At 39.9% G+C, this 24,525-nt stretch overlaps 1 protein-coding gene across 1 annotated transcript; it reads right to left on the bottom strand.

Annotated features, from left to right (window-relative positions):
- Window positions 1-367: 367 nt before the first annotated feature.
- LOC141791818 (protocadherin gamma-C5-like) lies at window positions 368-24,151 on the bottom strand. Its single transcript, XM_074672474.1, has 7 exons — window positions 21,424-24,151; window positions 18,045-18,106; window positions 17,844-17,956; window positions 17,252-17,520; window positions 7,853-7,931; window positions 5,278-7,754; window positions 368-2,935 (listed from the first exon to the last, which is right to left on the bottom strand). Exons 1-7 carry the CDS (start codon window positions 23,980-23,982, stop codon window positions 2,912-2,914), a joined length of 5,583 nt encoding a protein of 1,860 aa, XP_074528575.1. The 5' UTR covers window positions 23,983-24,151; the 3' UTR covers window positions 368-2,911.
- Window positions 24,152-24,525: the final 374 nt, after the last annotated feature.

Raw genomic sequence — 24,525 nt, 5'->3', positions numbered from 1 at the left:
ATTCATGTGGCCCTCACACGTCAGCCTCCTGCAGGACAGCAGAGTGAGAGGCCTGTGTGGTCACAGCAGAGAGCAGACCATATAATGTGTCTCTGAGCTTTCACTAATCCTGACAAAGCTATTATTTGTCAGCTTCCGCGGTTTGAACTGCAAGCACATCTCCTCTATTTGGTTTTCAATTTCCAAGAATTAGCACAGAGCGTTAAAGTGAGAAACTGGGTCAAAATGTGTGTGTGTGTGTGTGTGTGTGTGTGCGTGTGTGCGGGGAATTTCAGTGAGAGACACCCAGAGAGGGAGAATGTGTGTCGCTTTCCAAAAGTCACTTCTGATCACTTTGTTTCATTTTTCATGGCAGACTCAACACAAACACAGATTAAAAAGCTTTATTCAAACTAGTATGATCAGGCAGAACATTTAAGCCAAATAAGCAACATCAAAATCCGACAATTATCTAGACTTAAAAATAAAGCAAGACCATTCTCTCCCATACTGTCTTTGATCCACTAAGTGAGATGGAACTGAATTACGGTTTTGATGTAACTCTCGAGGCATACTGTACAATCCGACTGGCAAAATTAGCCGAGGGATAAACTGAGCTGTGTACACAAATGAGAAATAACACACTTTTACGATGCAGAGCACAAGCACCTCCTGTGCCATCTGATCACAGTGAATACAGATGATATCAAAAAGATCTACAGTATAAAAAACACAAAGTATAAAGCAGTTTGATTTACAGTAAATGCATCTTATGGTTCTTCTGCTCTGAGACCAAAAGGCTGAGCTCCTACTTCACAACTCTTGAGCGTTTAATCATTGGGGTAACTGTAATTTGTAATACTGTGTGACATGCCTTTACTTCATTCATAAACAGTCGCAAACATCTTTTACAATGCAGAAGGCACACAAGGAGCTCATTATATGTGCAATTTCAATATAAATATTTGTTGGAATTGGTGGGTCCAGACGTTGATTGCACAAAAGTGACATTTTTAGTCTGACGGACGGACCGTGCTTCATCCAGCAAGAGAGGATACAAGAGGCTCGATTTCCCTGACTCAGGTTATGTAGCTTGATACACAGAGAAATCTCCCCTCTTGCTGCATTACTGAGTGAGTGCAGCGATCACATTTAGATTCAATGCATATTTTCAAAGTGCTATCATCTGTGTAATACCTTCTAAGCACTGTCTGTGTTTTTACTGCAGAGTCAGCACCAGAATACAGAAGCTATAATTAACACCATGTTCCCCTTCTCACAGTCCAATCTCCTTACCTCACCCAATTACATTTGATCATTTAGCACCCTAATGAGCAGTCCTAATAAGCTCCTTGTTTCTGAGAAAATTAAAAGTCCTGGGCTTCACGGCAGCACAACAGCACTACCTCTGAGGTCATGAAAAGTACTCTTGTTGCTATTTTGACTTATGTACACTATCAAAACAACATCATACGCACCAAACTACAAATATGCAACACAAAATGCCCTTAGAGAAGCTCACAAAAGCAGCATAAGAAGTTAATACATAAAATATCTATAAAAACATGAAGGTTCATAAAACAACACCTTGCCTGGGCCTTATATTTCCTTGTACCGTGGCAAAGATAAAGTCATTTTTATAGTCTTATTCTTTTCAATAAACACAGTATTTATCGTTACAAAATATCTTCCCATTTAAATTTATTATACTTTTAACTGATTGATAAGATTTGCACTGAGTGCATTGATCAAATGAGAACTCTCAGCTTTGAGATGATAAAATCAGCCAGGATTAGCTTTGTAAAGTTAATAGCTTATAAATGTAAAAAGGTAAATCTTGTGGCAAATAAAGCAAAACTAGAATTTCAACCTGGTTTTGAAAAGTTATATTCATTAAATTTGACTAATCACTGTCAGCCCATTTTGGCCCTGCCCCAATCTGAGATGTGTGATTGCCTCTGAGTAAAGATTTGATCTCTCCCCTGCAAGAGGAGGCAGGCTGAAAAGAAGAAGATGAACTTCATTTCGAACATGATCATGTTCCAGATAATTTCATATTGCTGTGTAATTTGTGCCTTCCCAATGCAGCCAGATCACTGCCAGCCCATTTGGATGCTTGTAAGAGCACAGATGTCTATAAGAGAAAACCTGATGTGAGTCTTTTTGCTTCTCTGACCTCTTCATCATCGTTTAAGAACTACAGTATCTACAATCAACTAAAAAGAGAAACACTGTATCTCCTGTTTTTTGTTTTACAATTTTCTGTCATTCTTTTTTTGTTTTGTTTTTCACACATTCATCACTGCTGAGTACAACAAACATCGTAAAAAATGAGAAATGTAAAATCAGATCATTGGTTTTTTCATCAGCAAGTAACAGTAGACAGTAAAAATTATTATTCAAAGAGGAAAAACACCAAGTGCAAAGCCTGAATCGGTGACAGAACCAGCTACAGCTCAGTATTTATCAGAGTTATGGAAGAATCTTATTCACCCTGATTCATGAGAGAATTTTTAAATAGGCGTGTCTTGAACTTTAGCTTAAGAAATGTTGCATGACTTACGGATTTTGAGCTACTGATGGTTTCTAGAACTACGGCACACTGCGTAAACCCTGTAGAGAAGGCAAAATGTCCATTAAGGAGATTCAAAGCGTTAAGGAGAGGTGATTTACTACATGAGGCAACTCTAGAAGAATGTCCAAATATCCTGCCTTAAATGATTTATACTTCTATGTCCAAATATGATGTAGAACCATGCAGATTCATGCTTCAAAGAGAAAAGAAGGCAGAAAGCTGAGGTGATTCCTGGTCGATGTTTGTACGGAGGATCAAAGGAGCAGTGGGACTGAGGGAGGAGAGTACATCTTCTTTTTGTGAGTCACAGGGAAAAAAAAAACTTCTTCCAGAGACTCCCATGAAGAGATGATTATATCATGGCAGTTCTCTTCTGGGTCCCTGCAGGAAAGCAGAATATGAAATTAGCCAAGACAGAGAGGCGACCTGGATATAGAAAGTCCTCACTCATGCAACAGTGGATCGTGACTGGTTACTGCCACCATGTCATTGGAATTCAGGGACACTTGAATCAATCAGAAATGTGGGTGCATTTTTTGCATATCTTTCAAAAGAGGGGTTGATTATTCTGATTTTTTACCAAATCATTCACAGAAACTAGAGAGACACAGCTGAAGTGAAATATGACAGTTTGCACTAAAATAGGGAAGCATTAAGTGTAATTAAAGCATGCACAAGCAGGCATCACAAGATCATATTTGGTATTTGGTGGGCTGATAATAAAAAAGAGGTTCCTTATTATTCTAGGACAATTTGAAGCATAGCCCAAACAGAGTTCATGCGCAGGGATGTGGAGATAGTTGACTCAGTTTCCGCTCTCAGGTATGTTACACGCTGAGAACCTATTTGGGACAATTCACTCCCTAATCCCTTTTTTCCAGTCTGTGCCATCATTGTGCCCTGAATCACTGCCAAGCCAGCCAGATGTGCACAACACAAGACTGACCGGCAGCCAATTTTTATTCTAATCTCAGCTCTCAGGAAGCTGATAGGTTTTATTTTTTTTGCACTTGAGAGACTGGCCAATTTATATTTGAGCGCTCACAGTAGCATTGCTCTGGAAAACAAGTATATTGTATTTGTGAGCCTGACCTCGGACGAATGGAAAATATTTGATTGTTCTCTATTTAATCAGGAGGAAACCAATAGACAACACCAACATCCGGAGCTGTGACAGTTTAAAAAAAGGAGTATTTTTTTTAGCCAAACCAATAGTGTATACCAAATAGAAAGGGATAGGAAATGTCTACGAAATCATAGTGGCTCTACAGAATGTAGTTAGCAACCAGCATACCTCCAGTTGTAGAATGGACTTCCTTTCATTTTGAGTACTTAAGAACAGAAAAAAGAGACAAGTTCAGTTGCATGTGTTAAGCTCAGACACTCACAGTACATACACATCATCCACAGAGCTCCTTCATGCACCTGTGCAGCCATGCATATTCATGTTGTTTAATCTTTCAGGGGATCACTTGTTTCAGTTTAGTCTGCAGGTCCAGATGCACAAAAGCAAACAACATCTGGATCACTTTCAGCCGTTCACCATTGATTACAGTCTACTGAGTGCAGACCCCCAACATGATGCATCACACTCAGCACAGCCGTATATCTCTTGTCCTTGAAGAGAACCCCCTCCTCTCCTACTACCCTCTCCTCCTCCTCCTCCCCCCGATGTCTGCGCCTCTTTGAAGTGCTCCCCCCTTCTTCTTACGCCCACTAGTTATGCTCTGATTGTGTTATGCATCTGCAATAAATGACCTACATACAGTATAAGACATGAAATAGTGGCACATTTCCAGTTTGGGGGTATTTGTTTGGCCTAATTATGCAATGAAAGTGCAGAGAGTTCGCCTTAGTAATACACTAATGATGAACTTCATCATTATAGTCATAAAGATGAAGCACCCATCTGCAGCTGGATTATATGTCAAAGTGAAAATGCATATGCCCAGTTATTATATAAATCATCACCATTGAATTGTTACTAGTTTAGTTTAAATGCCATTTTTGTGTGGAAAGTCAAATTTGAGTATCTACAGTGGCCCTAAAGATCAATTGCACAAACATTTCACTGGATACCAAAAAAATTTAACGAAAGACAAAAAAAAAAAAAAAAAAAAAAAAAAAATTCACAAGAACAAATCAAAAACAGACACTAAAAATATTTATGTAACAAACAAGAAAAAAATATTACAGAAACAAAAAAAGAAAAAAAAAGGATTTTTTTTTATAAGTGAAATAATTATAATTCTTATCAAATAATTTTTGCATTCCTAGAAAGTTTTTTAACTTCATTAAATATCTTATGTTGATGAAATACTTAAAGATGTTGCTGAATAGTTTGCATTCTCTTAATATCTTTACATCTCGTGAATTTGTGTCATGTCGTGTGAACATTTTTGTGTCGCATAAAATATGTCTCAATTCAGTGATATAGTTTTGCCATTCAGTGACTTGTTTTTGTGATCATGTACTGTTTATGCAGATGACCTTCAGGGTCACTATAAGAGTCTGACATAGACCTGAAACTTGATAAGCCTATAGGGAATCTATTTCAGAATAGCTTTAAATATGAATGAAATAATTTTCAAAAAATGTCATTCAGGCTCAAAACTTGACTTTAAGAAACTAATCTTGCAGTTTTGATTCCTCCTTTCCTCCTTCTCAAAAACATTCCTCCCCCAAAAACATAGTCACCCAGCTATCATTTCATGCATACATACCTCCAGCGTGGACGCTCTGGAGTCTGTGGTCTCACTGGGCCCTATGCTCCTCGGTATACTAGACACAAAGTACCCAGCTCCTTTAGGGATGATGGGCTGTCTCACCACCACCTTACCCTTCCTGGTCTCGGCGAGGAACAAACTGTACCAGTAGGCGTCGCTGGAGATCAGGGTGGAATCTGCGATGGTGGAGCTCCTCTGGCTGATCATGCTGTTTCTGCTGATCACACTGTTCCTGTTGGCTGGGGGGATCTTGATGGCCTTCGGTTTTGGTTTCTGACACTTGAGCACGATGATTACAAGGATGGTTATCAGCAGCAGGAATGACACAGCCCCTAAACCGATCACAAGGTACAGATTCAGGTCTGTGAAGAGCTCAATATCCATGGGTGTCTCTGTGGTCTCTAAAAAGGGTAAGACGTGCTCCACTGTTGATATCTTGATGGTGACAGTGGCGGACAGAGCGGGTTGACCATTGTCTTTAGCTACGATCACCAGCCGCTGTACTCGTGGGTCTCTGTAGCTGAACATCCTGGTTGTCCGGATTTCTCCGTTGTACTGATCCAGGCTGAAGAGGGTGGAATCACTGATCTGTAAGAGCTGATACGTGACTCTGGAGTTCTGCTCAGAATCTGCATCGATTGCTATCACTTTGGCAATCAGGTGTCCTTTATCTGTCGACCTGGGTATCACCTCCTCCACGACTGAACCCTGTGCCCGCCAAGGTGACACAATGAGGGGTGTGTTGTCGTTTTGGTCCAGAATGACGATGTGAACCGTCACGTTGCTGCTCAGCGGGGGGACACCAGAGTCTCTCGCCTCGATGTGGAAGAGGAAGTCCCTCTCTCTCTCATAGTCGAAGGTCTTCAGGGCATAGAGGTCGCCGTTCTCAGGGTTGATGGAGAACAGCATTGACATAGAGGTGTTAACAATCTCCTTCTCCATGATGAAGTATACGAGGTACTGGTTCTCATTGAGATCCGGGTCAAACGCACTGAGAGATGTTAAAAGCGCCCCTGGTAGATTGTTCTCCACCACATGGATTGTGTAAAAAGACTGGGGGAACTTGGGCGCATTGTCATTGATGTCCAGGATCTCTAAGGTGATGGTCTCATTTTCAGATAAAGGTGGCAAGCCTTTGTCCGTCACCCTCAGAGTGATGTCATACTTGCTGATCAACTCTCTGTCCAGGGGCTTTGACACCAGAAGCTCAAAGTAACCCTCTGATGATTTGTTTAGAAGGAACGGTAAAGATTTCTCTTGATTCAAAGTGAGCTCTACTTCCCCGTTTCCTCCAGAGTCTCTATCCCTGACACTGATCACAGCAATCAGTGTCCCGACAGCGACATCCTCAGTGAGGGAACTTTTCACAGACTTGATGGTCACCTCCGGGTAGTTGTCATTCAGATCTGTGACATTCACCAAGACTTTACAGAGACCGGAAAGTGGATTTGCCCCTCTGTCTTGAGCCTGAATGTGCATCTCAAAACTCTGACTCTCTTCATAGTCAATCACCCCCTTCACTTTGATCTCGCCTGAGTTAGGATCAAGAGAGAAGAGCTCTTGAGTCTTCTCTGAGGTGTACAGAGTGTATGAATACACCAACTGGGCGTTTGTGCCCTCATCTAAGTCTGTTGCGTTTAAGGTCATGACCACTGTCCCTGCAGCCGAGTTCTCTGAGACGTTCACTGCATAAACCGGCTGACTGAACTGGGGGGCGTTGTCATTGATATCCAGCACATTAATAACGATGCTGGCTGTGCCTGAGCGGGGAGGAACCCCTCCATCCACAGCGGTTAGAATCAAATTATGGACTGACTGCTCCTCCCGGTCCAAATTACCGCTCAGCACTAAATCGACATATTTGGAGCCATCACTGCCAGTTTGAATATCAATGTTAAAGTATTTGCTTTCACTCAGATAGTACGTTTTGATTGAATTCGCCCCCACATCCGCATCCACCGCGTTTGTCAATGAAAACCTCTCACCGGGAGGGGTTGCCTCAGAAATGTCCAAATGCATTGTCTTCCTACGAAACAGCGGCGCGTTGTCGTTGATGTCCATGATTTCTAATTCAATATTAAAAATACGGATAGGGTTTTCTAGTATGACATCCATTTTCAGAAAGCACGAGGTGGTTTTAGTCATGCATATGCTCTCCCGGTCTATCTTCTCGCGGATTATCAGCTCCCCCGTCTCTTTGTTGATGTCAAGGTAATTTTTGCTGTGAATGACATCGAGTTTCGCGCTGCGCTGCACCAAACTGCGAACATCCAGACCCAGATCTGTGGCCAGATTGGCAACAAAGGAGCCCTCTTCCATTTCCTCTGGAATAGAGTAGCGAGTGATGGAAAGCGCGCATCCCCACAGTGCCATGAATGTAAAAACCGGCACGATCAACCGTGTCCATAAAGATGTAACAAAGAGCGCCATCACTGTGGTTCTTTTTAAATGTAGAAATGAAAAAAAGATCCTTCCTTACGCTCAGGTTGTCTTCATGCAGGGGAGCGCCGCTGTCATTCTCGCCTCCACGAGTTGTAGCTGCAGCTGCAGTAGGCCATGCACGGTACAGTACCGCTGGAGGAGCGGGGCTCACACGCTACTGCTCTGCAGGGGCGTAGCCAGACTCTGTGTGGGCTGGCCAGGTGGCCTGACTGACAAAGGGAAATCTCAAGTCAGAATGTCCCAGACTGAAAAAAATATTCAGATTAACCTTTTGTTAAGTCTGTTGCATGTTGTGTGTATGTTAAAAGTGCAAAAAAATAGTTTGTATAGGGTTCAGTAATAGTTAAAATTAGTATTAGGGTGAAAGAGTCGTAACTAATAAATGTCAAGTGGTGCAACCATTTTTTTTTTAACATTGATCATCTTACTCTGCATAAAAAAGGTGACAATGATTATGATTTTTATGATGATTGCCTTTAAAGCAGAGCCAAAGATGTGTATAAAATAGCACAAACAAACACACAAAAGGTTGCAGTCCATGTGGCTCATATCCTTTTATATCAAATGCAGGGAGGACTCCTATTTTTGATTTAATTCATATTTCTAGATGAAGACTTCCATCTAACATGTGGGTGTGTTGTCCAAAAAGCTTTGACATTAACCCCCCTTCCACGTCACCTGGAAGTTAGACTGTGTCAGCATTTCTAAAATGCTGATAACCATCTTCAGCCTTGGTAATAATGCCTCTTTAGAAACCAGTAAGTGATGTTACCGAGACTACACCCATGTTTTATATCCAGAGTACAGCTGGACAAAAAGCACATCTGCTTCAAAAAGTACAACAAACTTAACACATGCCGGAAGTATCAACATTAAAACACTGTTTACATTACAATAAAAAACTCAGTAAACTGCCTTTCACAGATTAAACTAAAAAAAATGATTGAGTCAAATTTTGAGCTCAGATAATGCTAAAGTAAATATTAAAACACCCTTTGTGTCGTAGTGACTGACAGATATATACATAAGCTGAATGGGTAATAAGATACATCAAAGGTCTATTTAAAAAATGCATTATGTTGACTACAGTTTGCAGTAAATTGCACTGACACAGTCACTGTGTACACTATAGAAAAAAAACAACAACCAGAAATAGTTATATTCAGCTGCAAATATGCGACTGTGACAGGATTATTATTATTAGTTTTTAATTAACAATAGTTTTGTAAGACAGATGTAAGATAAAATAAGATATGTGCTTTATTAATCTCTATGAGGGTAAATACTTTCTTACAGCAAGTTGAAGCAGGAAACAGAGGGATGTGACAATGTACCTCCAGTGTTGTGATGGAAAAGAAGTGAAGGTAAAAATATTGACTATGGTAAATATATACACGATGGACTACATTTACTTTGATTAGCAAAGTTATTTCACAGGGAAAATTGCTCCAAGATGCTATAACGTGTACAGTATAATGATAACATTGTGAAATAGGTGCTCTAGAGAAGACTTGAAAATACAGTATTTAAAGCAATGACTGGGTATTGTTCAAGTATCTAAAAGCTACTTGTTAATGAGTGCTGGTGTTTAAGAGTCCGGTTGCAGATGGGAGGAATGACCTGCTGTAGCACTTCCTCCTGCAGAGGAAAGGGTGTCTCATTCTGCTGCTGAAGGACGCTGCTCATGGACCCACTGTCACATGCAGGGGGGTTTAGAGGGAGTGTCCATGATGGATGCCAGCTTGTCTAACATCCCCCTCTTACCCACCTCTGTGTAGTCTGAAGAGCAGTCCAGGGCAGAACTGATCCTCAGTCTTTTTCTGTCCCCACTCCTTCAGCTGACCACTGCTCATGTTGTCTGATTCGACAACTGTAAGTCTAAAATTTGAGGTTTTCCTCTTTTAAGGAAAGAAAAACGGCTTTGAAATTCAGCTGACCTCTTTGTTCCCATCCATAATGAAGCAAATTTGTGAAAAATGAAAGAAGATTTTTGGTAAAAAAAAAAAAAAAAAAAAAAAAAAGTTAGTTGATGATAATATTAGAACTATATACTAGCAATACATCATTTCTTTTCTTAAATTGATCCAATACTTCAATAATTTGCAAATATTAGCAAGGTGTTGAAGTGAAAAGTTTCTAAAGTTTGTACTTTTATGAGGTTAATTTGTGTTATTCATATCATTCTCTGCCCCTTTTTGAGGGACTGGCAGTACTATGATGAAAGACTAATTTTGTCTCTGCTGCAGGCTATTGTTTAATTATATCCAATGGAGAAATAACCCAGATTACTTTGAAAAAAATAAAAAGAGTCACTTTGTTTATGATTCGTCCCTAAAACAAGACCTATTTCAAACATATGAAAGTAAACAAAGACATTGCGTGTTTACTCGGTGCCCTGATTGACTGAGTGAGGCCCTGACATTAGGCTGGGGGCCTCGCTTAAAGTCATAGCTGTAGATGATTCTAACTTTTTTATTTAACAGCTATTTAAAAAATGGTATAGCACACAACTCAACTGTACTGATTACTCCCACTACACTCACAATGCACTCATCAAAGAATCATGGAGCTTTATAACGTGTTGTATAAAAAGATCCTGTAAAATATTTCCTCTGTGTGGGAAATATCCTCTAATTTCTTTAGACCTACAGTGAAGCTCTACTTCAAGTACAACAGCCACTGTCATTACGGTGAGATAACTAAAGCAGCTTTGACTTCCAATGATTGTTTGTGGCATTGTGTTTAATGTGATTGGTCTCCCACACTAGGAGGATATCATGAGAGAAAAGACAAGGCAGGTCCTGTTCATTATTGTCCTTTGGCTCCATCTAGTGACACTTATAAAAACTACAGGAGGATCTGCACTTCACCCACTGAACACAAATGCTCTTACTTTTAATGCATGTTATTTATAGCAGCAACAAACGGATTCATTATCAAGTGCAGACTTTACAAAAATATTTTTCTAGCTACAGTTTATAGATCTATGAAATATTTGATATAATTTTAAATATGCAGAAACCTGTTTTAAGAAAAAAAAAAAATCCATTTGTCCATGGCTTATTTGATGAGATTGTAGAACCCTGAAATTTTCAACCTCCAAACAAAAATTTGGAGACTGTGTTGCTCCCATGAACTGGCCTATGGTTGCCAGGGAGAAGTGTTTCTGTAAAGCTTGTTTCAGTACTGGAACAATAATGAAGCAAATAGTTTTTCTTGTAATGCTCTGCTGCTGGTTTTATTCTGCAGCGTTCCCCTCAAAAACAGAAGAAAAATTCCATGCACCCTTTATTGACCTGTTTATGTTTAGCTCTAACAATATCACAAAGAGAACAATGTAATGGAGCCCTCTAACCACCTCTAAAATGCATTAAGATAAGAAAAACGTATTAGGGTCTATCATTAACATATTTAACTGATAGTTCTATGAACTTTATGAATATGGGAAACATAAATTAAATTAGACTCAATGACTAATTAACAAATGTATGCCTTAATAACAGCAATATAACCTTCTGATAACTTCAAAGGCTTTATTCTTTAAAAATAGTCCACACACCCTTACATACACCTCTTTGGTCTTCCCCAAAAGTCACTCCATAAAATCCAACTGGTCCAGAACTCAGCTGCCCGTATTATCACCAGAAGCCCCTCCCACCATCACATCACCCCCATCATTCAGCAGCTCCACTGGTTACCGGTCAAGCATAGAATAGAATTCAAAATCCTTCTGTATTCTGTATAAGCCATCCACAACCTCGCCCCTCCATATCTGTCTGACCTCCTCAACGTTGCCACTCTAGCCCGTTCCCTCAGATCCTTCTCCATCACCCACCTCACTGTACCCTCTGCCCGCCTCAGCACCATGGGGAGCAGGGCCTTCAGTCGCTCTGCTCCCCAGCTCTGGAACTCTCTTCCGCCAGACCTCCATAACCTGACCTCTCTGTCTCTTTTCAAGTCCAAACTCAAAACTCACCTGTTCAGGACTGCATTCCCCACTTGACAATAACTTGCCTCCTCTCCCCACCGGTCCTTTTCTGTTTGTGCTTTTCTATTGTTGGTTTTTATCATTATTGTCAATTTTATTTTTTCTGTTGATTTTACTGTGGTTGTTTTTAATCGTGTTCAGTGTCCTTGAGTGTCATTATACATTTTTTCTAACAACTGTATTAGCAACTCATTGAACAGTTTTAGAATTAGAATAATAATAATGATAATAATTTGGGTATTTTAAGGAGAAATCTCTGTAAAAATAAAAATAAAAACAGAAAATGAAAATCAAGAAAGCGACAAGGCCAAAAAAAACAATCACCTGATTAGCTGTGATCATTATGCCCTTAGAAAAAAAAAAAAAAAAAAAAAATATATATATATATATATATATATATATATATATATATATATATATATATATATATATATATATATATATATATATATATATATATATATGACAATGTTTTGGAAATCACTTCATGGTTAAAAAAGAATTCCCTGAAAACATGATCTTTGAACACAGTTTATTGCTGCATTCACAAATTCATGGCAAAAAATTAGTGAACTAAAGCACTGTATGAATGTTATCCAGTAGCACTGGCAAACTCTTTAGGTTTGAGCGCAGAGGAACTAGATACTGTTCTGTGTTTTCTCAAACCAAAAGGCACACCTAGCCAAGACAGACAGCAAGAAAAACATAAATTTTCCGACAGAAAACACAAAAAGAGACAAAGCACAGTCAATAAACACAAGATGATGGATTAAAATCGATGATTCATTCTGGGAATCAATTCAAACAGCTGAGCTTAAACATCAAAACTTTATAAAATCTACTTCCATGTCTTTCATTTTAGATTTAAAAAAATTAAGGACACCAGCTCTTTGAGCTTAAAGTCATCCTACAACAGACTCGAGGCTGAGGGTGCTGCGTACCCAAAAGCCCTTATTTGGCAGGTCCTGAAATACAGAATGTGATGTAAGAAACTCAGACCGGTTGAACTACTGAAACTCTACATCAGACAGAAACAGGACAATGGTTCATTTTAAAACTACAGGAACTGATGTCCTCAGTTTCTAGTCTGTAGGAAAAGTTGATGCAATTCAACATGCCCCTGACCCTTTCTGTGTGAAGTTTGAATGCATGAGTCCTCTCTGACTACGCCAGCTTCCTCCAACAGTCCAAAATACGTGCCAATCAGATCAAGTGGTCATTCTAAATTGCCTATGAGTATGTTTGTGAATGGTTGATTGTCTTTACATGTTAGCCTTGGGATAGGCTGGCAACCTGTCCAGGTATCCTGCCCCTTGCCTAATGACAGCTGGGATAGGCTCAAGCCCCCTGCAACTACAAAGAGAAAGTGATTTGGTAATGGATAAAAAAAAAATCTCATTTTATACTTAATTTTTTCAACGTTTTACACTGTACCCAACCATTTTGGATTTGGGATTTTTGCAAAGGTTTATGATCTCTCAGTTGTTTAATGACAAAAAGATGAGTCATTTTGCTAAAACGTGTTGTGTAAATCCATGCCACAAGTCAGATATGACTGATTTGATAGTGCTTTAAGCAGGAGAAAGATGCACATTCCCCATGAAACATAACTTGTATTCCCAATGTACTCGATGACAGTATGTCCAATTTTATTAAGTTAAGTTCTTTTAAGGCAGTGGTTCTCAAATTTGGGTACACAAGAATCAAAGATGTAAACTCAAAAAATAGCAACCAAGCAAAATCTTTAAACACAAATTATTCAATCAATGTTTGAATCAAATATAAGTTTAAGTTTATAAACTGAGTTATATATCCAATAGACACAAATAGTACATTGATGTGTTCTACATAGTAATTTCTAACCAGAACTGCTTTGGGCTTGTTAGGGGATACTTGGCAGAAAAAAAACAACAACACATTATAGGGGGTTAATCACTGAAAAAAGTTTGAGAACCACTGTTTTAATGTGATCAGATTTTTTTTTGAAAGTGAATGAGACATTTTTACATGATGTAAACCCTCTCTACTTTTAAGTACGAACAATGACTGAATTAATTTCAATCTTCTGGCAACGCAGACATGTTTGGTTTCTTCAGATGACGTATCTGTGGTGTACAGGCTCCATCTAGTGGAGACATACAGGAACAAAATGCTGCTTAACTGGAGGTAAAGAAGCCATGGATTGATGGGAGAGATGAGAGGGGGAAACAGCCCAGAATTGGAACCTGAGCAGATTTAAAATGGCACAGAAGACAGACATATGCTGAGCGTCTCTTCTTTTAGCTCAGGGGACTTATTATGACTGCTGAGCCTGGCTGGTTTTTAGTTCTGTTTGTGACACAGTCAAAGATAAATCTTGGCTTGATTATCTGTACTTATTGGCAGGATATAGCTGTGGGTCTATCTGGATTTGAATTTTAATGTCTGTCTCTTAATGACAGAAAAATAAATTCATTTTTTCCCTCTAAGGTTTCATCCCTCTGGCTCCGGCTTTAAAGACTTTAAAATACATCTGAAAGCTGCCATTGGCACTCAGCTTTTTGAACATGAAGGAGTTCACTGAGGCAGTCAGGCTCCAGACCAAGATTAACTCCCTGGACAGCAATAGATCACTCAGAGGTGCAGGATCTGAAGGATTATCCCCAGAGAAGTACCTGAAACCTTGACTTTACTGAGCAGAATAGTTTAAGAGAAAGGGTTAAATAACACTCAGAGCCATAAACCATAACAGCTAACACCAGCCTCCTCATCTAGAGGTGACAGATGAAGGAGGGAGGTTCCTCCTGAGGGAGACTGGACTCTTGGCTCCTGGCAATTTTTATCGTCATCTTTTTATTTACTAAAAAATATCAAAAAGGAATGACCTGGATGGGAAGCTGATCAGGTTCCTAATATATTTTATTTTTGGCCACCTGCATATCATTGTGCTTAAAATTATGATAAAGAAAAAAAAATGCAATTGTGAAATACTAAAAACAAAATCAGTCACAGGCTTGCTCTATGACTTTAAATTATAAACTTAGTCATTTGTTAATTGTAAAAACCTTTCCATATGGATTTCTGTTAAGTGTGTTCATATTTCAGCTATATTTTGTTTTCACATTTAACAACCTTTTTACTTTTTTAAAATCTTCTTTTTTTTCTTTTTTTCTTTTCAAATCACAATGTGTGGGGGAGTGTTTAAATATGCGCCCCCTGTACAGAGACTGTCTGCTGTCACTGGTTCAATCATTTACTGCAGGTCTTCCAGTCTCTCTTCTTCCCACATTTCCTCTCTTTATCTGTTCACTCAAATAAGAACAAAAATACCAAAAATATATACTATTTGTTATGTTTTGAGATCATATATGTTAATTGTTATTAAGGATTTCTAAATCATTTTAGATTGTAGCTTTACAGAGTTAAGGAACTTTTGTTATTGATGTGCGGAGGTATTCTTTCATTATATGAGTTAACCTTTGCACAGTCACTGAAAAGACAGTAGAAAGGGTATGTGATTTTGATAAATGACTGCTGGAATTACAAATATAGCCTGTATAGAGAGGCCACACCAACATCAACATAAAAGTATATATATATATATATATATATATATATATATATATATATATATATGTATATATATATATATATATATATATATATATATATATATATATATATATATATATATATATATATGCACTTTTTTCAATGTTATCAAACATTTTTGTATGAAAATGTTTCTTATTCAAAGGGTAATAGGATCAGCAGGGGCCTTTTCTAAACCGGTCACCCACACTGTTAAACCACATTAGGCTGTATGCCTTTTCAGAGACCGACAACAACAGGCAGTCAGTACATTTCTTCTACATGTGCGCTTTTACACACATATACAGAGGAATGAATACATTAAAAAGAAAAAATAGACTTAACAATGTTCCTCTGATTTGTTACACTGAGTATAACATCTTTTTAATACTTTTATGTTAGTGAGCACCAGTTGTCACAGAAGATATGATCAGTAGAAAACAACAGGACAGAAGAATGTTTATTATTCATATGGGCGCTAACAGACTTCATGCAACCCTTTAACAGTTCAGAGCCCAAGAAAGGCCACCCAGGCAATAAAAAAGCTTGGACAACCCTCTGCAAGTGTCAAGGTTTATTTATTGTGTGCTTTTTCTGCAGTTTTGTATTGGCACTGAAAACCTGATGCTGTTGGCCCACAGTAGTGAGGTATGGGATTATTAAAGTCTATCCATCCATGCATCCATCAGTCATCCAACAATCCATCCACACATTCATGCACCTATCCATCGACCCATCTGCTTACCTTGGACAATCTCTCAGACAATTCAGAAACACACTGACACAGCACTTCCAGCAACAGGAATAAAATTGTGGTTTAGTGAGAAATGCAACAGTACAGCTGAGAACAAATTTATTGATATTAATATATACTGTACACTGAGTATATACAGCATCATTTTAGATATACAAATCACACTCAATAATAAATATTGATCTGAAATGCACACAACCTCTGAAACAGCAGTGACCTTACAGAGTGTTATTGCAGTAGCATTGTTGCTGTGTTATTGCCCTCAAGTGTCAACTTTTTAATGCGATGTGTCACTGTTATGGAGTTCTGCACAAGCCAAAGGAGCAACATTACATCTGTGTCCCTGTCCCTCGTAACATGATTGCTCAGTGAACCCTGCTTGTTTACATCCTGATGGACACAATTAACATTTTGATTCATATTCCTGAAGTCACAAGCATCTACTCTGCAGTTCTTTTAAAAGAAACATGTGCTGCTTGGAATGATTATTATAACGCCTCTGCTGTCTGTAAGCATCGCTTGTGCGTTGTGTATAGACTGTTTTCACACTTAATGGACTTGAGAACAAATGATCTGTTACAAAAATTCATCATGCATGGTTCAGTGACTACAATGTTAATAACCAAGCTGTGTTTTTATTAAAGACTTACATTTGTGAAAAATAACGCCATCAAAGATTTTGTCTCATATCAAGCACAAAGTTGTATTTTCTTTCTTAAATACACATTTTTAATATTTATAAAAATGAAAGTCTTGCTTCTTACATTTAGTTGGTTCACAGCTTTGACACAATATTGCACTCATTAGCTGTTCCTATAAGACAATAAGGTGCATCTACACACGATAAATGTGACTGGAACATGAACAACTCTTGATTTATAGATTTTTTTAGATGTCAAAATTGAGAAAAATATTTTTCCCCCCAAGACATTCACTTTGACTTTACTAAGCACCAGTAACTTTCCAACAGAGCAAATCCTGAGCTCAATGACGGCTGCAGAGGATGCAGCTTTTATACTAGACTTTGCCATACTCAAAGTATTTACATAAATAAAAATATTTTCTGTTATGGAGTGTTATTAAATGACCTTTGAAAGGAGAAACAGTCAACCAGCCCCCGAGAACAATACTCACACTGTAGAAGAAATGTCGAGTTAAAAATTTAAACCAGTTAATGGCATTTACAGTACACAGAATATACAGAACACATGGAATCATTTGAAGATGTCGTGGCCTATGATACCATCATCACTGCTGAAAGATTGTTCGTAGTGTGAGATGTATTTCTTTTTCTTTCCAAATGTCGAGAAGGTGTTGTAGACATCCAGCTCTCCTCTGGGTGCCAGCTTCAGAGTGCTGTAGTCAGACGTGGTGCCAGGTATATAGACATTGTGCTGGTAATCTGGGGGCTCAGACTGAGGCTGAGTGTACTTTGGAACCCACGAGTAGTTAGGAACCGCTCCCTCTTGAAGCGACATCTTGCAGTCTGTAAAATGTGCATAAATTACTGTTTGTATCGGCAGATTATTTCTGCAAAGAGCTAATATTTGCATACAGTGTACTTGATCTGAATAAGGTGGCTTTAAAGGCATCTACTTAAAATTTTCCTGCAAAAAAAGGCTAAACACTTCTTGCAGGGACTTAAGTAATCCTCATGTTGATGCATTAAAATCCCCCTACAGTTTGTGGGCTGGGTATTATCTGCTTTCAGTTTACTGTTTCATAATGCAGAATAAATCCTGAGGCTCAGACACAGGAGAGCCCCCGCGCCATCGCCCACTTTTATGTGTGTAATAAAGAGCCACCTACCTTTCATGTGGTTTCCCCAAGTCCAATACTGAGGAGCGACAGGGCAGGATAATCCATCAGCATCATACTTCTGTTGACGAGGGAGGGTGCCTTCCATGTTTGCTGAACTGTACCTGCAGAGACACAGACACAGCAGCAGCATAAGTTGAGTTGTGTCTGTGTTTCATCATGCTTTGTTTTGTAATTGGTTCATGTATTTACCTTTTGTAAGCTGAGTTGCGTTGGTTCTTGGTCAAGGTCCATTCCTTGTTTGAATACTTGAGCTGCACCAAGGGAACAGAAGATTTAAGTCAGTGATATCCTGATGCAATACTGTGCATAACGTTGCAAGTATCATTTTGAAAAGCATAACGCCATACATTCAAAGCTATTGCATTTTTTATCTAGAAACATAAAGAGATGAGAAGTTTTTTCTATCTAGTGAATTTCAAAAGTTTTAATATGCATGTTTTACACTGGCAGACAGTACGAGCAACATTATCATTGGGAAAGATCAAAAGCAAAATGAATTCTCTAAATCAGTTAGTGACTAATCTGCTTATGTAGCTAATGTGAGGCTGTACAACTGTATGGATGTTCTGATGCTATTGACTACAGCAAGATCAAAAGACAGCTTCAAGCCTGTGATAAATATATGCATCTCTTTTATCTCTGCAACACCTTTTATGCGGGTGTCATGCACCTTGACACACTGTGGTAATTTACCCAGACTGCAGGGTATGCTGTCACAACATGTGGGTTGTTTGAGGCTATTTATTCTAATGGATTTCTTGCATACCCATTACAGAATACTCTTGCATTGTATGCTGTTTTGAGCAGTTGGATAAAAAGAAACAAAAAAACAAAAAAACAAGGGCTCAAATATAGCCTGGTTGTCTGATTTTGTTTTCAAAAAGTTAAAGAAACTAACAATTTTAATATTAACCACAGGCTGTATAAAACATAGACTGAGCCTCAAAGACAACATTCAGTGGTTTCTAGCTGTTAGGATGACCAGCTATGGCCCATAGCTAGAAATGGGAATGTAACCTTACCTTTACTCAACAGTTAACAGGTAAAGAGATTCAGACAAGACAGGTCTGATGCTTCTTAGTAAACAGGCTCATACTGCCTACCTGGAAGTCAACTCAGCCACACCCATCATTATGTAAATATAAGCATAACTCTGAAGCCTAATACCTTTAAAGGAATAAAAAAAAATGTGGCCGTCTACAAGTATGAATAAATATGTGAGATATTTTAGTATCCAGTTGCAAACATGATTAACTGTACTGTAAATGTAAAACACCTTTTTAAAAAAAAAAAAAAAAAAAAAAAAAAAAAAAAGTAGGAGTCAAAGGGAATGGCCTTGGTTTTTGGTACCACCCCCAAGTGAGCACTTGCAGGGCTGCAATGTTTGATCTATATATGTTTTGGAATCGGCCTGACATTTAAACAAGAGGTTAATGCTTGAAGTTATGTCACTGTAATTTCAGCATTTTTGACATAAGTTGACGAGGACTTGGATCTGGGTTTACATGGAGCCTTAGATTCCAATTAGAATTGGTTTAGAAGCCTAAAATGAATAAAAATGCCCCAAATTAAACACCTCAATTAGAATACACAGGTCAAAACAGAATGGAATTTCATTCGGTTGCACAGAAGTAAAATATTCCTCATTCCATATGTATCAAAAGGAAAATTCTGTCATGTAAACAGTGAAACAGAATGTTGTCGGGCTGGGTTCTGTCTGTGCATACTCTGTCTTAAAGTACATGTGCAACAAAAGTAAAACTCATTCCCACCAGCAACTTAGTGACTTTTTAAACCCCTCTAGCAACTTTTTGTTTATTTATTTGTTTATTTTATTATTACTTCTTTTTTTTTTAGTCAAAAAAAGGGCTAGCAACGAATCTAACAAATTTTCTGGAGTTTGGAGCCAGCTTGCACATCATGCACATCTCTTTTGGGTCACTTTGGCCAGTCGCAAGCCCAGAAAAAGGAGGAGGGTTGCTATTTTGATTCAAAAATAATTTTAAAAATATTGCAATATTATTCCTCCGTCCTACAGTGACGGTGAAAATTGCATGCAAATGACTTATTTTGCAAATTAGGCGATGGTGTCACAAAAGTAATTTGTAAAAGTAACTTTTACTGAGGAGTTGACAACACTGGCTGCAGACCTTCATCCACAGCTTTGAGGTTGTGTAAAAACAATCGAAACGGCTATGGGAGATAGACAATGGACCTCCATTTTTGATAATTACCTCATGTTTTCATTGATCTGTATGTGTCACACATCTGGAAAGCTGCTTTTCTGATTAAATGTTGTGGCACATATAAAAGTATACAACACCAGACCTGAAAAGATCTTTTTAAACATGTAAACAGTTAAAACCTGGCTAGTGACATCACTCATTTGTTTCAGATGCAGGGTTTTGGAGCCTATCATTTCTGAATGCCAAGAGGAAATAGCAATATTTTTAAAAGGCAAAACTTGTAAGTTTTGTATCCTAAATAAATTAAAATGCATCCTCCACAGAGATTAGCTTTTTAGACCAAACCCATTTCTGGACCAGACAGTAAACCTGCTTATTTTACTAAGATCAGCTTTTTAGGGTCCTCTGCCTGAACAGAGGGCACCTTCTAGCAAGAGCTAGAGAGTGCCCTTCGCCTTTGGCGGAGGGCACTATTGTTTTTTGTCCGTTTCTTTTTTCTTATTATTCCGCCCCGTCAACGAACACTAATTTGACCCCCTAAATATGCTCAAAAACTCACCAAAATCGGCATGCACATCAGGATTGCGGAAAAATTTGATAAAATACCAAACATGACCCCCCGACATCCCATAATAATCTCTCTAGAGCCAAAAAACTCTAAAAAAACACACACTTGAACGGCCCTAGCTCGGGCTAGGAATGTCGTAGAGAGATGAAACAACACCAAAATGTTCAGCTCAATGAGACGCAAAAATCATACACTAATACCCCAGACCTATCTTTTTAAATTGGTCTTTAAGTGTTTTTTTGAGGCTCCTGCAGCCAGCCCCTAGTGGGCGCTTGATGAACTGCACTTTACTGCACTTTCACATTCCCTTGTATAAAACCAGGGGTTGCTGCTTGATTTTTAAACATAATTTAAAGCTGCTGTTGGGAGCTTTTAGCTTGCACTGACTGTGTTGCTTAAAAAAATAAACAAACAAACAACAACACAAAACTTCAAAGTTTCTTCAGAAAGCTGTAAATAATCTGGTTTGGCATATCCCCCTAAACTGAGATGATTAATCTTTCTCATTGATGCTCTCATTTGCAGTTGTAGGTCATGAGGAGACATTGCTTTTACTTTTAGTTAGTTTAAAACCCAGATGAAAACTCCTTGCAGGAGATTTAATAAAAGTTAAGAGCGTCCTTTAGTGTGTCAAATGCATTACGAGTTGCCCCTGCAGCCAACCAGGCTGTCGTGTCTAATTAAAGTGAGACAGAGGGATGACTAGTGTTCTAGTTTTGGGCTAAGTGGAGTACTTAAGTGATATGATGGCAGAAATGAGCCCCCCACTGTGTCTTTTTGTATGTTTTGGGTATGTTTCAGTGGGCTATATTACCTCATTTGGGGTTGTTGCTCTGTTGTTGGCCAGCTCATTCCGGTCCAGCGCGCTCCAGCCAGAGGTCAGATAATCCGTGCTCTTGGCGTTATTCTGCTGTACTGACATCACAGGGCTGCAGGGTTTGAGGAACATGAAGTCACTTTTGGATGATTCAGGGGTCAGGCACATTTTGTAACAGTAGACTTGTGGAACTGCTCCGTTGCTGGTTGCCTCTGCGCAGCCGGGCGCGCCCGTGGACATCCGGACGTTCAGGTTTGACTTTTTGAACACCTCTGTGGTGGTGGACGCTTCCGAGCGCGTGCAGCAGCCGCTGCTGCAGCACGCGCTGATGGAGGGAAAGTTGGTCTCTCTGTTGGACGGTCTGCCCTTCAGTCTGCGCACTGTAACCAGGACGATTATAGCCACCAGAAACGTGAAGGAGATTGCGCCCAGAGACACGATTAAGTAGAGGGTGAAGTTAGAGCTGTGATGCGGGCTTAGTGACAGGTCACCCAAATCGGGCTGTAAATCTGGCAGGCTGTCAACCACTGACAGGATGATGGAAACTGTGGCCGAGAGGGGCGGCTGACCATTGTCCTTCACGAGAATGACCAGTCTGTGCCTCGTGGGGTCTTTCTCCACCAACTGTCGGATTGTCCTGATTTCCCCCGTGTACAGGGCCACGCTGAACAAGCTCGGATCAGTTGCTTGGAGCATCTGATAAAAGAGACGCGAGTTCTGACCTGCGTCTGCGTCCACTGCGCTGATTTTGGTGACAAGGTGACCGGCATCAGCAGATCTGGGCAGGGATTGGCTGGGTGCTGTGCCATTCCGAGTGACTGGTGACACGATAACAGGTGCATTATCGTTCTGGTCCAGGATGAAGATATTCACCGTAACATTGCTGATCAGGGGAGGAAAACCTGCGTCTTGCGCCTGAACTGTGATCTGAAAGTTTTTAAGTTGCTCGTGGTCAAAAGATCGCAGTGCGTAAATGTTCCCATTGTCCGAGTTGATGGACACATACGTGGACATGGCCATCCCCTGAATATCAGCATCCATTATGGAATAGGAGAGGTATGCGTTCTGTCCAGAATCTGGATCCTGCGCAGTCACAGAGCAGATGGATGCACCGGGCGCGTTATTCTCAGTCAAATACACAGTATATGAGGGCTGCTTGAAGCGAGGCGCGTTATCATTCACATCAGAGACTTGGACCAGGATAGTTTTCCGGGTGAATAAAGGTGGAGAGCCCATATCTCTGGCAGTGAGAGTGATGTTGTACTCAGCGACTGCCTCTCTATCCAGAAAATCAGAAGTTACTAATGTGTAGTAGTTCTTGAAGGATGAATGGAGTTGAAATGGGACATGATGGGGAATCTCACAATCCACATTACCGTTTTCACCTGAGTCTTTGTCCATTACGCTAATGACAGCTATCACTGTCCCAGGGGGCGCGTCCTCCTGCACAGGTGTGGACACGGATGTGAGGATCACCTCTGGGAGGTTGTCGTTCTTATCCAAAACGTTCACCAGTACTTTACAGTGAACTGCCACCGCTGATGGACCTTTGTCTTTAGCCTGAACATATATTTCATGCATACGAGCTTTTTCATAATCTATCACGCCTTTGACTTTGATTTCCCCAGTGCGCGCGTCTACGCTGAAGAGCTGGCGCACTTTGAGGGGAGCGTGGCCGCTGAATGAGTACGTTATATCAGCATTGGGACCCTCATCTAGGTCTGAGGCATTGAGTTTGATGACAACAGTGCCTTTTGGTGCGTTCTCAGCAAGTCTAACTCTGTAAAACGACTGATCAAACACAGGCGCGTTATCATTTGCATCCAAAACCGTGATATCAATTTGCGCAGTGCCGGATCTCTCCGGCGCGCCCCCATCCACCGCAGTTAGGACCATTTGATGCGCACTTTGCTGCTCCCTGTCCAGCGGGCTCTGTAGGACCAACTCTGCAAATTTACTGCCATCACTGCGTGTCTGTATATCCAGAAGAAAATGCTCATTTACACTCAGTAAATAGGTGCGCAACGAGTTGGAACCCACGTCCAAATCCTGTGCGCTCTCAAGTGGGAAACGAGATCCTGGCACAGCCGACTCTGATATGTCTAGATTGAACTCGGTCCATGGAAAGCTTGGAGAGTTATCATTCACGTCCAGGATTTCCATCTCCACTCTATACAGCTCCAGAGGGTTTTCTATGACCACCTGCAGGTGAAAGGAACAGGACAAACTCTGCTCGCATAGTTCCTCACGGTCAATTCTTTCATTGACAAATAAAACTCCGTTCTCCAAATTCACCTCCACGTATTGCTTCCTGGCACCCGAGACTATCCGGAATCTGCGCGCAGAGAGCTTGTTCAAATCCAAGCCTAGGTCCTCCGCAATATTGCCAATAAACGCTCCATGCTCCAACTCCTCAGGGATGGAGTAGCGGATCTGTCCCCAGGCTGCATCCAAGACACAAGTGAGCAACGCTAAACGGCACACTGCGTGCCATCTCCCAGATAGACTCTTCTTCGCTCCTGGTGTGTCCATCTGTAGGCTGAAGCAAAGCCGCATCTCACACCAAACACTGAGTCTGAAGTGTTCTCATACGAGATGAAATGTGCTAAATACAGTCTGGTATAAACTTGACATTGGCGGGACTGGCACAGCGTCTGTCTGCCTGAGAGAAAAGAGAGGAGGGAGAAAAGGATGTGCAAGGGCTAGTAGCCTATCTCAGATTAGTGTGCGCTTTGTGTGTCAGTGTGTGCGTTTGTTTATTATTGGCCCTACTGTTCCAATAGGAGGGAAAACGACATCTGCTCGGATAATCTTTCCTGCCTACTAGCCCGATCAAATTCATGTCACAGTCTCTAGGCTCTGACCGCGGGTCAAACACTTGATTCATTTTCTTCTAAGACTGTTTCATCATTTTGAGGAGATATATTTTAGCATAATCGGATATAAACCAATTATCCTGCAGCAAATTGACTCTGACTCAGAAAACTTTGAAAAGTTACAGTTCTCTGAAATTCTGGTTTATCTTTACTTTTCAAAATGCTGTAAAAAGGGAAAATGAGGGAGGGGAAAAAGGAATTTGGTGTTTAATTATGAAATATG

Source organism: Halichoeres trimaculatus, unplaced genomic scaffold, assembly GCF_033239565.1.
Source record: "Halichoeres trimaculatus isolate MK-OKI-2021-1 unplaced genomic scaffold, fHalTri1.1 fHalTri1_scaffold_6, whole genome shotgun sequence".
Taxonomy (NCBI): domain Eukaryota; kingdom Metazoa; phylum Chordata; class Actinopteri; order Labriformes; family Labridae; genus Halichoeres; species Halichoeres trimaculatus.
The sequence above is the reverse complement of the archived record's forward strand: the minus strand, read 5'-3'. Positions and strand labels throughout refer to the sequence as shown.